General features: G+C 46.3%; 1 protein-coding gene across 1 annotated transcript in view; it reads left to right on the top strand.

Annotated features, from left to right (window-relative positions):
• Positions 1-2,952: 2,952 nt before the first annotated feature.
• OSBPL10 (oxysterol binding protein like 10) overlaps positions 2,953-14,283 on the top strand; it is a 244,442-nt gene continuing 233,111 nt past the window's right edge. The window contains exon 1 of the mRNA XM_054595865.1: positions 2,953-3,233. Coding sequence (XP_054451840.1) covers positions 2,953-3,233 — 281 coding nt within the window. The remainder of the gene's footprint in view (positions 3,234-14,283) is intronic.

A 14,283-nucleotide genomic window follows, 5' to 3' on the forward strand; every position in this document is an offset into this window, starting at 1 on the left:
GGTTTGAAGATCTGTGTGCCCCCGAAGTTTCTATGTATGTATCCTAATGCCCAATGTGATGGCGTTAGGAAGTGGGGCCTTTAGGAAGTGCTTAGGTTATGAGGGTGGAGTCCTCAGGAATGGAATCAGTGCTCTTTTTCGATAAAAGGGTTCCCCACAAAGCTCCCTCGCCCTTCTGCCACATGAGGACACAATGAGAAGCCTGGGACCCGGAAGAGAGCTCTCACCAGAACCTGACCACGCTGGCTCCCTGACCTCAGACTTCCAGCCTCCAGAAATGTGAGTAAGAGATTTCTGTGTTTTTGAGCTAACTAGTTGTGGTATTTTGTTATAGCAGCCTGAACAGACGAAGACATTGGCCTTGGTGATTCTTTTCAGCTTAGCTCCTTCCCCCTTCAACTGGACTGTCTTTGTCAGGGGTTTCAGTTTTTTAGTCCAGAATGAGAATTTGCTGCCCTAGCTCGCGCAGTCACAGGTAGGCTGGGCAGGATGGAGTAATGGTGGTAGAGGTTAGATAGTATGAAATAAAATGATGGCATTTCCCCTTTAGCAGGAGCTAGGAGAGGCCGGCTGGCCATCTCCCATCAAAAGGGGCGTTGCTTTGGCCCACGTGACTGCCATTTATAGTTCACCTCCTCCGTCTTTCTCAGTGAAGGACTTCGTGAACACCCCCAGGCTGCTCAGTGTATCAGGTAGTTTAGGCCAAGTTATGCTGCAGTATAAAATGATCCCTAAAATTGAAGCGACTTACAACAAATATTTTGCACGTGTGGCACAGCTAACGCTAACTGGCTTTGGCTCTGCTGTATTCCAAATGTCTTTTCATCCCAGGACCCAAACTGGAAGGAGAGCCTTTACGTGGAACGTGCTGCTCACCTTGCAGAAGGAAAAGAGAAAGCTGGTGGAACCACATGATGGCTCTTAAAGCTTATGTCCGCAAGTGGCAAATATTACATCTGTTCTCATTCTACTGGCCAGAGCAATTCCATGACCAAATCTGAGGTCAGTATGGAGGGAGGACACTTCTGTCATAGGAAGAGGCGGTAAATATTTTGAACAAATAAATATTTTCACATAGTTCATCAGAGTCAGTAGTATCATTAGTTACATTTTGCAGGTCAGAAAACTAAGGTCAAAGATGTGAACTCAGCCCTAGCTGGTGTGGCTCAGTGGATTAAGTGCAGGCCTGCGAGCCAGAGGGTCGCCAGTTCAATTGCCAATTGGGGCACATGCCTGGGTTGTGGGCCATGTCTCCAGTTGGGGGTGTGGGAGAGGAAACCACAAATTGCTGTTTTTCTCCCTCCTTTTCTCCCTCCCTTCCCCTCTCTGTAGAAATAAATGGGTAAAATCTTTAAAAAAAAAAAAAAGGATATATGAACTCAGCTCTCTCTGGTTCTAAAGTTGGTTATTTCTATCACGCAGTGTCTTCGGGGGAACTTTTATACACTGTGTAGGCACCTGGAATTGTAATTTATTCTGACGTACATCCACTTCTCATCAGTCCCAAAAGCTTCTCCACAAAAATTTCTAGAGCTCAACTACCTTTGAATGTCTCCTTGAAGGATCTGAAGTTACAAAGGGGTCAGGCTTGGCGAATTGCCCCCATGAGAGCTCAGTCTATTCCATTTAGTAATTTTTTAACCTGTTGAATTATTTATCTGCTTTATGAGTTTGTAGATCCTTTGAATAGCGATCACCTATCAATCACCCTTTGTTTTCCTTTTCTTGTGTGGGTGTGGTGTGTCTGAGCTCCTCAAAGCTAGTTTCTAGGTAATTTTAGAAACTTTCAGATTGCATCAGGTATTCATATTCACAAAAATTATTAGTGAGGTGGAGAGAGGGCGACCCATCTACTTTTGCCAAGGAGCAACAATTTTAAATTTAGAAATTTCGTTGCGGTGGGGGCGGGGCTGAAATTACAACCAACACAGAATGTTTCACTATGTTTGTAAATATCTGCTGATTTCAGTGCAGTCTCCGCCCGGTTTACAGTCTCCGGTTCCCAGCTGTTTGGTGTTGGATGTACGTGCTGATTTACCACGTTTATGTGTGTCCATCAGGGTCGGGATTATGGTGGGCAAGTGAGGTGGCTAGGCCCCTCAATTTAAGGAGGCATTTGCAGGACTTAGCGTTTTCGTGCCTTACTCCGGCACCGGCCCTGGTATCCGTTGAGCCCCGCAGTATGAAAATGCTCCTGGAAAGCTTACCTGTGAGAATCACCTGCCCTCCCGTCCCCTACTGGACACGCAGGAGATCTGGACGATCTTCTGCCCTGTTACTTTGCTCCACCAGGGAGGCTCATTTCCAAGTTACAGTGTACGCGTGTCTGGCCCAGGCTTGGTGCGGAAGGCAGGGGGAGTGTGCGTTCGTACCTAGCTTAGGCCGGGCGGGTCCATATCCGGGTGGACAGGGTGGGTGGGGCCGCTGTTCACTCCAGGTCCCGGAGTGGGTTGGGGGTGGGGAGTGACGCGCAGAGATTCCCTTTCACCTCTGTGGTTCCGAGAGGGGGCGGCAGAAGAAGCGCCAGGGGTGAAAAGGGCGTGCCTACCCTGCGGATCTGCGCCGGGAGCGCCCCCAGCCCCTGGCTTGAGCGGCCACTAGGGCTCAAAAGAAGAGCAGGAGGAACTCGAGAAGGGCTCGCCGAACCGGCCACCCGTTCCGAACTTGCCCGGGAAACTAGTGCGGAAGGAGGGGCCGGGGCCCGGGCCGCTGTGGGAGGAGGGGCGGCCGCAGCTGCATCCAGCCCCGTTGGCTTCCTTCCCAGCTCTCCTTCGCCTGCCTCCTCCTCCTCTTCCTCCTGTATGAGTCAGGCATTTCCAGGGGATTTGGAGCAGCCACGCGCGGCCCGGGCGCCCGGTGCTGTAACAGCAGCAGCCGCCGCCACCGCGTTAGGAGCCCCAGCGCCGGGGCCGCCACCGCGGCGAGCACCCGGGTCCTGGGCGCGCACGGACCATGGAGAGGGCGGCCCAGGGCGCAGACGGCGGCGGGGGCAGCAATAGCAGCAGCCGCAGCAGCAGCCGCGCCACCTCCGCGGGCTCCTCGCCCTCCTGCTCCCTGGCGGGCCGGGCGGTCTCCAGCCGGTCGGCGGTAGCAGGGCTCGTTGGCGGGGGCAGCCGCAGCAGCCCAGGCTCGGTGGCCGCTAGCCCGTCTGGGGGAGGCGGCCGCAGGAGGGAGCCGGCGCTCGAGGGCGTGCTCAGCAAATACACCAACCTCCTCCAGGGCTGGCAGAACAGGTAACGTGCCCGCCGCCCGCGCCACTGAGCGCCCCTCCCTGCGCGCTGCTCAGTGTGTGTGTGTGCGTGCGCGATCGTACCACCAGCGAGCGGGGTGCTGTCTCCGCTTGGGTGTCCTTCCTGCGTCCCTGCTCCTTTCCAGGTGGGGTGCCCACTATGGGGCGCGCCGTGACCCCACCCCAGGGCTGTACCGCAGTGGCAGGGAGGGAGGTGAGAGCCCTGGTTTTCTTCTGTACTGGCACCTGCAGGAACTGAGTGTCAGGCGCAGCGCGCTGGTCCCGGGCCCTGCCTGCTAGCGGTTTCCCGCACTCCTGAAGAAGGATTGAAGAAAAGGAGTGCTTTATGCCAGGATGAAGAGCGCTAACACATCTGGTCCGATCACAGCAATTCCCTTCATAACTTAGTTCATTTAAAACTTTAGTGTTTAAAAACTACCACCACCAACAAAAACCTGCCACTTAACCCTGGGCGCCTTCCAGGACGCGTGCTACTCTGCCCAGTTGGTGGCTTGGAACCTCCAGTTTCTGCAACGGAAGTTTAGTTTTAACAAGAAGACCTCTCCCCTTTCAAATGGACAGTGTGCTGTTTTATTAATAATAATAAAAAATTTCCCCTTTAGGTGCCTTTTGAAGTTCCCTGCTCACTACCCTCACAGTTGTGAAGTCTACTTATGGACACGTGCCCTGGTGGGAATGTCAAGGGAAGGGGCTCCCAGCACCCTGGGGGTGTGTGTAGTGTAGGGACCCCAGTAGTCAGGGTAGAGAGGAATTCTGGAAAGGATCAGGTGTGATACTGCTGTTTACATCGTTTTAACCAAGCAAGCCAGTGGCAAGTGGCCATACCTGGAGAATGGGGCTTTTTGGAGAGGTGGTTAATGAGATCTTTTGTCCTGACCTTCATAGCCCTTGTATCTTAGAATTTGTGGTGCCTAGGGATGGTTGTGAATTTTGAATCACACCCTGGGCGCTGCTCTTCTCTGCTGGTTAGACTAGATTACTGGGTCAAATCTCCCTGTAGATGGTTTGCAAATGTTAAGATTGCTTCCAGCTGAAACCTATCTGGCAGTTACTTATGTGCAATTCAACTAGAAAGAAGATGACTTCCTAAGTTTGGAAACTGAATTGTTTCTATATTGATACTATAGACAGAACTTTCCCAGTCACTGGGTTTCCTTGGAGATCTGCTATGTTGTGGAAGCTGCACTTTAACTTTTAATTCTTTTTATTTCTCAAAATAGCCCCAGTATGTGCTCTGGCCTCTCCCATTTCCCCTTTAATTCTTGAAAGCCAAAAATAATAGAGTGCCTAGGACCAGAGAGATAAGATGACTATATTTGATTTTGTCTTGTGCTTCTGAATTGTGTCTTCTTGATGGCACTTCAAGGTGCCTTGTTGGTGACAGCATATTGTTTGTGTGTTGGGCATTCACTTTTAATGCTTTTTTTTTTTTTTTTCAAGTAGCTTATGAAGGCAACAGAGCTTTTACCCTGGATTGCAGTTATTTTACTTGGGGACTATATTTTACCTGCAATGTATATCAAAGGATTTATTCTTTGGAGTGGCTTTAGGAGGAGTTGGAGTAACTCATGCTTTTGTGTAATTTGAAATCCACTAGGGTATTTAGGTGGAGGCAAGACTGATAAGAGGCAAAATTAAAAAAATATACCTACATGATTGCAAGCTACACAGCTGAAATGTGGTCGCGGGTACACTACTGAGGTCTCAGCTGAGTTGGTTACTGCAATTTATAGCTACCTGCCATTGTTCGTTGTTCTTAACCACAGCAGACTCACCATTTTCTAAGTCTACCACCAACTCCAAAAGCACTGGCTCTTTCTGATGGTTAGTATCTCAGTGTTGGGGTTATGTCTCCCCCATCTGTGTTCTCTGAGCAGGGGCCGAGGGTGCATTAGTGATCTGGAGATTTATGGTGGCTCTGTGATTGCACGCTTCTGCCTCCTCAAGGGGTCTTATAAAGGCAGCGCTGGATCTGTGAAAAGGGAAAGAGGGGAGGATTAAGAGAGGAAACCTAGAACATTTATTTTTTGTTTATGACTCTATTTGTTTAGAGACTATTTTACTGAGGATCTGCTTTGTGCCAGGCACAGTTCTAGAGGCCAGAGCTACTCCAGGGAATGAACACATACATGGGCATCTTCTCCTGAAGTAGTGGAGGAGACTCAATTAAATAGAAGGAGCCCACACTTTCCTAGTCCAGGGAAATGCCTTGGTACAAATAGGTGGGCTCACTGCTTTGGGTTACTTGCATTGAGGGCCTTGTGGCATCTTCCTTTGACGGTTGGTTTCAGATTGCCTGGAGTCAATGACAGTCTCCAGCCACAAAGTCCTTGGCGAGTCTTCCATGGTTTGATAATGCCCTTCACACCCATTGCGCCCTAGCAGGTTTTAATCTGATGTCCTCTCCCGTGTCCTCAAGTTGCTGCAAAATTTACATTTTAACATCCAGTATCATATTCTGCCTTAATTTACTTGTAGGACCCTCAGCCCCATCACCATGCCATTAGGGAGGCAGTCTGGACCAGAACACAAAATAAATGCCATCGACGTCACAGGAGAGAGACCGCCCCACTGTTGGAGACACGCAGCTCAGGAGAGTATGTCCAGGACACGTGGCTCCCACTCATTGGCTGAACTAATCAGAGCATGGGCAAAATATACACTGAGGATTTTCTGTAATGTATTATTATAGTTACAGTAAATACTTAAGATATAATAGCATGGTGTAGATTCCAGGATAGTGTTAAAGAGTGCATCTCATGCATCTAAACAACTGAACAGAAATTTTCAGAAAGTAGCAGGGGCTATGAAGGGTTGAAAAGATTTAACGAATGATAAAATAAAGGTAAACGTGGAAATAATTTTGTGTGGATCTAATGTCTGTACTGAAATTCACATGAAATTATTTATTTACTGATTAGTTTTAGAGAGGGAGAGAGAAACGACCATTAACTTGTTCTACTTATTCATGCATTCATTGGTTGCTTCTTGTTTGTGCCCTGCCCAGGGATCGAACCGCCCCCTTGGTGTAGGAGAACACGCTCTAACCAACTAGCTGCCTGGCCAGGGCCTGAAATTCACATTTTAACTGAGGACACTGTCCATTCATCCATCTTTTGTTTTTTGTCTGGAGTGAAACTGGGGAGAGTGAAGAGCTTGAGGAACGAGGCCACTGCCCCATCACATAGTGCCTTGTAGGTGGGGGAAGAATTTTAACACTGTTTCAGAAGGATGTTAGGCAGGGAGGAGACATGGTCTGCTTTATGCTTTAAAAAGTTCTCTCAGGCTACTGCTGTGTGGAGATGAGATTTTCTAGGGGCCTGATTGGGAAGCAGAGATACCAGTTAGGAGCCCACCATGGTGATCTGATAGGGAAATGGAGAAAAGAGACCTATTTGGAGTGGGGAGGGTCGAAATTGCTGATGGATTGGATGAGGAGGTGAGAGAAAGCGGGGTCCAGGAGAGCTCTTGAGCGTATAGGCCTGAGAGGCTGGAAGGTGGAGGTTACCGCATTTAGGGCCTTTTTGGAACTGAGGGTCACAGTGGAGGAACATGCTTGTGAGTAGGATGGGGTACGACCAAGAGTTCTGGTCACATTGTACTCAGTTTGAGGTGTCTGTACCTACTAAGAAATTGGCTATGTGAACTCCCATTTACCCTAAGGCTAATTTTAGTCTCAAACCAAAATGGAACTACTTTGGATTTGCTTATAATGTCAAGTATTTGAGGGAATAATTTCTAATTGCATCTAGGAAGTGGTATTAAAATTTGAGGGTCTTCATTGCTGTGCAGTTTTTGTTACTTGCAGGTATGCAACCAGCCTCCATTTCTTTTTTTTGTCCCTTGGTGATTGTAAGAATTCAGTAAAAAACATTGAAAGGCAAATCTTGAATAGGATAAGGTAGGAGTGTTGGCAAAAGAAAATCTCAGGCCACCAGTGAACATTTATATGGAAAGTAAGAGCAGTGTAGGCCCCAAGTCAAATTCTGACTTCAACGTTTAGCACGTTCACCTTGGGCCAGTTCCTTAATTGCTCTGGGCTTCTGTTTTCTCATCTCTTAATGATGAATATGATGTTACTCTTGCCCTTCTCATTAGTTCAATGTGAGGATGAAATGAGGATACTGGTGTATCAGGGACTGAGAATAGTGCATAGCAGCATCCGGAGAAGTGGTAGCTATTATTGGATCTTCAATTTGTCCCTTCCTAAGCGGACCCTTTCTGTCCATAACATTCTTGGTTCATTTTCTGAACGCTGTGATTCTGCTGGGACCCCATTAATGTAATTATTGTAGAAATCTTTGGAGAGGAGGTGATGATCTGTTTTGAAGGGGTCATTTTAAAATTTGAGCCCAGATGTTTGCATCTCTGGAGAAGTGACTTACCCCTCTTCCAGCGTCTGATCCTCATCTCCCTTCAGCGCTTTATTTTCCTCTGTAACACTTACCGTCAGCAGACATGCTCACTATTTTACCCTTTTGCCTTTTGACACTAGATGGAAGCTTCCTGAGGACAGAGAATTCTATCTGTCTGGTTCACCTGTGTCCCCATAAAGGTTCAGTAATATTAATGAGAAAATGAATCAATAAAGAGATGATATCAAACCAAGATTAAGTTCAATTTGGCCAGTGTTAGCTACTGTTACAAATCTTGGTTCTCTACCTGCTCATCGCCTTGTCCTTGAGTTAATGTGTTTATCATTTGCCCTGCTCTCTGCAACCATCAGTCTTTGTCTTCTGGGACAGAAAGTCTACTTGTCTTGTGACTGTGCCACCCTGACTTAGGGCCCACATCAACCCATGCAGTGTGGACCTTTAGTGACTAAATATCCAGGGCTTGTGTTCAACTTGTCCTGCACTAACCACATTCTTGGAGAATGCAGTGTTTTTAGCCTGTAGACATGACTTCCCAGGGTTTTGGGACCACGTGGCCCCTTTAGAAAAGTCATCGGGGGTGTACATTAACTTTTAAAAACCCCACTGAATCAAAATGAATGCTTTTTGAGTATTCCAGTAATTTTAGAGGTAATGGGTGATCCCGAGATTGAAAAAAATTGCTGCTCTGGATTTTATGTTCTTGCCTACTTTAGAAGTATTCACATGTCTTGCTTTCTAGGTTGCCAGATCGTTCTGAGTCTGCACAAATCCTTCAGGGACACTAGACTTCTTTTATATTCTTTCTTTTTTTCAAATACAGTTTATATTCAATATTTTTTTGTATTAGTTTCAGGTATATAGATCGCTTTAACAATAATAATAAAGTGGTGGTTGCCTAGGTTATAAAAGAGCATATAATAGCATATATTTATTCACTTATGGTTGAATATTGAGTATCTGCCTTGCATTAACCACTTACTGTGGATTCCGCTCCCCCCGCTTCCCCTTTTAAAAATGTTCGTGTATTTGAGGAGACTTAGGCTAAATGATTACCATGGTTTTCCTCGATGGATGGGATTTGTGGGTGATTTATATTTTCTTTTGTTTTTTTTACTGTTTTTTTCTCCTAAGGTGAACTTGCATCCATGTCAAAGTTTGAAAACATTTTTGAGAAAAAGAAAACCTGCTCATACCTTTTCACATTAACTCAGAATAACTGAATTTTTTAGGGTACATTTGAAGTCTTACATACATCTGGGAAAGTACACAATTTATAAGTGTACGTAGTTCAGTGACTTTTCCAAAGTGGAACACACCCAATAAAGAAACAGCAGCCCCCCCCACCCCCCGCCCTTAGCTCTCCTGTAGGGTTTCCACTGTTCTGACTTTCTGAACTGTAGACTCGCCAGGCCTCTTTTTGAACTTCCTATCGTACAGTATGTGGCCTTTTGGGTCTGGCATCTTTCTCTTAACGATATGTTTGTGAGCCCTGTCCCTGTTGCCATGTATAATTGAGGTCTGTTTGTTTTCCACTGCTGTTTCATATTCCATTGTATGAATTACACTAAATACATTTATATCTGTTGTAGATTGATATTTGAGTTCTTTTTAGTTTTTGGCCCTGTGAGTAGTGCTACCCTGTGTTTTAGAGCACAAATGTATGCATTTCTGTGGGTGTATACCTATGAGGGGAAATACTGGGTTATAGTGTTTGTAGGTGTCCAGCTTGTTAGGTAATATCGGAGAATTTTCCCAAGTAGTTGTATCTGTTAATAATCCCCCCCATCAGCAGGGTGTGAGTTCCAGGTGCTCCCTATCCTCCTCCACTCTTGTTATTGCCTCTTGTTTTCATTTTAGCCAGTGGGGTGGGTGGGTGTGGTGGTATCTCAAGTGTGGTTTTACTTTGCCTTTCTCTGATGACTAATGAAGTTTAGTGTCTATTCGTGTGTTTATTGGGCATTTGGATGTTATGTTTTGTGAGGTGCCACTTAAATCCTTTGCCCATTTACATATTGGGGTATCTGCTCTTATTGCTTTGTAAAAGTTCTTTATGTATATATTCTGGATAGGAATCCATTGATGAGTGTATATGAGTGAGCAGGTGTCTTCTTTCACTCTGTGCCTCGATAAACACAAATCCTTAATTTTAAAGTAGTCACATTTTTCAATTTTCCCCTTTTTGATTGGTTCTTTTTGAGTCATGTTTAGGAAATCTTTGCCTACCCCATGGTAGTCAGAGGGTTCTCTGACGTTTCTTTTAGAAAAACTCCTTTTATTAATTTGAATATTTCTTAGAAATTTGAGTTGATATTGGGGGACTGTAAAATGTTGGCAGAAGCAATACTGGATTTAAGGCTTCCAGTCTGTATTAGTTTCCTATGGCTGGTATAACTAGGAGCCACAAACTCAGTGGCTTAAAAGGACAGAAATTTAAATTTTCTTGTGGCTCGGGAGACCAGAAGGCTGAAATCAGTTTCACTGGGCCGAAATCAAGGTGTTGGCAGGACCACGCTCCTGCTGGATACTTAAAGGGAAATTGGCGTCTTGCTTCTTTCGGCTGCTGGTGTGTGCTGGCTTTCCTTGGCTCACAACTGCATCTGTTCAGTTGCTGCCTCTGTCTTCACATTGTTCTTCTCTCTGTGTCAAATTTCCCTTTCTTCCCCTTAGAAGGACTCCTGGGATTGCATTTAGGGCCCACCCAGATAATCCAGGATAATCTCCCTAGCTCCAGATCCTTAATTTAATCACATGAGCCATATGCTATAATCTTTGCTGCACAGGGTGACACTCTAAGATTCCAGGGATCAGGGCGTGGACCTTGGGGGCAGGAACAGTGCATTCACAGCCTCCCCCACAGACATAGTTCTCAGCCATAGTTTAAGCTCTCCGTCTCCCTTCCCCATCCACCTTTCCCACCATTCACTGGTTGCCATGGTGACAGCCATCTCTGTCCTGGAAGGGCTCAGGTTGCTGTCGTGACTGTAAGTGGGATTGTTAGGAAGCGTTGGTGGATTCATTCATCTCTGTCTGCTAGACAGCCCCCCTTGGGCAAATGTAAGGCAGGTGATATGGTGAGGGAGATTGTTTCTAATGCCAGTATGGAAACCTAATTTCCCTTAATGGGCAAGTGAGAGTTTCTTTGGGGCCTTGTTAATGCTTAGAGGAATCAGCTTTGGAAGTCTACATGATCATCTGTTTTCCATTTTATCATCGGAATACGCCTTTGCCTGAAGACTTTTTTTTAGGTATAATGAACACACAGTAAAATGCACAGGTCTTGCGCATTCTTTTTGATGAATTTTGACAGTTGTTTATACCACGTAATCACTGCTCCAAAAGGTATAGAACATTTCTACCCTCTTGCCCTGAAGTTTCTTCCAGTTAATTCATCTTCTCCTGCAATCTGTTTCTGATTTTTATCACCATGAATTAATTTTGCCTGTTCTTGGGTTTCGTATAGATGGAAGCGTATAGGATATCCTTTCTGGAGTCTGTTATATTTAGCCTAGATAATGTCCGAGATTTGTCCACGATGCTGTGCCTAACAGTAGTTCATAAATTGCCTCTTTTTGCTGTTAAGGAGTATTACATTCTGTGCCTCTACCATGGTTGGTTTATCCATTTACCTGTAGGTGGACATTTGAGTTGTTTCTAGTTTTTGCTACTACAAATAAAGCTGCTGCTTATGTAGAAGCCTTTATGTGGACATATGCTTCCATTTCCCGGGTAAACACCTAGGACTGGAATCTCAGGGTTGTAGGATAGGTGCATGTCAAAACTCCCAGTGTTTTCCAGCGTGGCTGCTCCGTTCCTTGCACAGTCTCGCAGCAGTGCATAAGCATATGGGTTTCTCCCCATCCCAGCCAGCCTCTGTATGCTACCTGGGGAGCTTTTGGAAGCCAGGGGCAGTCACGTTCTGAGAGGAGCAGTTTTTAGTTTCAGAGGCTCCAGCTTCTCCTCCTGTTTGCTGCATGACCTTGAGCAAGTCACTGAACTCTTTGGGTCCTGGTTTCTTCATCTCTAACAGGGTGCTAACCTTGCAGTGTTGTGAGGCTACTACAGGCACCAGGCCCGGCACTGAGCTTGACACACAGTAGGTCCTCAGCAGAGGTTTGTCTACTGGGAGTCTTGTGTCTTAGACAGACCAGTGGGTGACTTCATGGAACCTAGGGGATGAGTTGGTGATCATTTTGGATCCTTAGCACATATGCAGGTATTTCTGAGCTCTCCCTCCCACTGCATGGAGACCCAGGTGACGAATTACTTGATTTGCATAGTGGGTGACTGTCTCCATTTGCTGCTTAGCCTGTGGCTCCTCAGAGTCTGCACGAGCGGTCAGTCGTCTGAGAACTCTGGGAAGAAAAAAGAGATGAAGGCCTTTGTGTCCTCAAAGGAGGGTTGAGATGATGGCGCCGGAAACGTGGGAGGCATCCTCGGCTCTGCCTGGCTCCTGACTGATGCGACTTGGGGCCAGGCCAAGACAGAATTAAAAAGAAAACCATCCGGAATTTGATTTTTGATAACCCAGACTGGATCGAATATGGTCCCAGCCCAGAAAGAAAGTGCTTTATTTGTCCCTCATGCAATGATAGCAATAATGATAAAATTAGGGAACATTATACAGTCTTATTGCAAGGCTATTCTTTGAAGGGCAAAGAAGGCATTTTAACTTTTTCATGTTGTGCTGTAATTTTTAGAGGACTATTTATGTTATTATGTGGTTTGGTCCCTTTCTATAAATATTTTGGTGAGAACATAACACGTGGAAAGGTGCCCAACATCGGTTTTTAATAACTCCTTTCCAGGATGCGTTAAGTGTTTCCCTGCAGTGCCTGTCATGTGACCAGTGAACAATGAGAAGAGGCGGGCGTGTGAGCTCGGGAGGCCCCCGAGGAACTAATGGCAGTCAGGTTCTTCCATGTAGGGTGGGATGGAGGGCTCTGCCTGGGTCTCTTGTTCAGGGGAGCTGAAGGTGTTATGGGACAAATACGAGTGACCCTCCGCTGCACTCTGCAGTGGTAACTCCATCGGCGCCACGGTGGGCTGCTCACAATGCAGCAAAAACCACCGTGACAGTCTCCCCGGGTCTTTTGGTTGTTGATAGAATCTGGGCAGAATTGGGAAACTTTCCGGTTCCTGAGTGAACCGACAGCATCAGCCCCCAGACACACTCCCCTTTCCATGTAACTGGGCCTGGTGGGATGCTCGTACCCACATATTTGTTGAGCACCTTCTGTGTGCATGTCAAATGCATGTCAATTCTATGTGAGATGCAGGAGGCACAGAAGCAGCAGCTCAAGCCCTGACTAAGGGGCTGACAGGCTACAACAGGGTTGAGCCAACTTTTTCTGATGGGCCAGATAGTTAACACTTTAGGCTTTGTGTGCTATAGTCTCTGTGGAAACTACTCAACTCTCCCATTGTAAACAAGTGCATGTGTCTGTTTCAATAAAACTTTATTTACAAAAGGAGGTAGTGGGCTGGATATAGTCTGTGGGCTGTAGTTTGACCATCTCTGGACTCAAATGACACCCAGACATTGCAGTCAGTAGTCAAGGCAGCCTAGAGTGGTTGCTAAGAGTATAGATTCTGCAGTCCAACAGCCGTGCTGAATCCTGGCTCTGCAATTTACTACCTGGGGGACCTTGCATGGCTATTTCACTTCTCTGAACCTCAGTTTCTTTATCTGTAAAATGGGGGTAATATACTATGTGTGTGGTAGGGTTGTTGGAATCAACTGAGAAGCTGGGTGTAAAGAGCTTCTGAAAGTAACTGGCATGCAGAAAGCACTTAGGAGATGCAAGCTCCTTTTGTGTATTCCGATAAGGGGAGGGGCTTGTTCCTGTAAAGGAATCACCTGGGAGTGAGAACGCTAACTCTTTTTGGAGGGGACAAAGAGGAACATGTGTCAGGTGATGGCAGACCTGGAATGTAGAAGAGAACGTTTCATCACGCAGAACTTGGGCACGGCATTCCTGGTGGAGGCTCAGTGAGGACAAAGACTTACAGGAGGCAGGAAAGGAGGAGATTAGTCTGGTATGGCTGGAATGCAGGTTGTACGTGAAGGGCGGCCAGAGATGAAAAAGGTAGACCAGGCTGTGAAAGCCTACCGCAGGAAGGGTCTGTTAAGGTGCTGAGACCACAGATCGTAAGTCATCAATTTTACCAGGGGGGAAGAGGTACATTTAAGGGCCCAGGAAACATCAGGCACTTTACACATATTATCCAGTTTAATCATTAAAATGAAATGGGAGTTACTGCAGACCTATCTGCTTTCCCCTTCTAATATAGTCACAGGACCCCGGTTTTAAGCTGCACACAGTGTTGTCCTAGATAAAAGGATGTGTGCACTCCTCTCCTCGCAGCTAGGGACGGCCCTGTGATTGTATTCTGGATAGAAGCAAAGTTGTCACATAGTAGTCTCCTGGAACCTTCTTTGTACCCATCTTTTTTCTTTCCTTTTGAATACCAGACATATGGTCAAAACTGGAATACAGACATGATGGCTGGAATTCGAACAGCCGTCTTGAGCCTCTGAGGACTTTGTTGATCAGAGCCACCTCCCAAATCCTGGGCTGCCGAACTCTGGAATTTTCCATGATGTGAATAGTAGGACTCTTTTTAAAGCCACTATTCACAGCCAAATCTAACCCTAAC

This window comes from Pteronotus mesoamericanus, unplaced genomic scaffold (genome assembly GCF_021234165.1).
Source record: "Pteronotus mesoamericanus isolate MK-2021 breed Mesoamerican mustached bat unplaced genomic scaffold, CSHL_Meso_final scaffold_54, whole genome shotgun sequence".
NCBI lineage: Eukaryota > Metazoa > Chordata > Mammalia > Chiroptera > Mormoopidae > Pteronotus > Pteronotus mesoamericanus.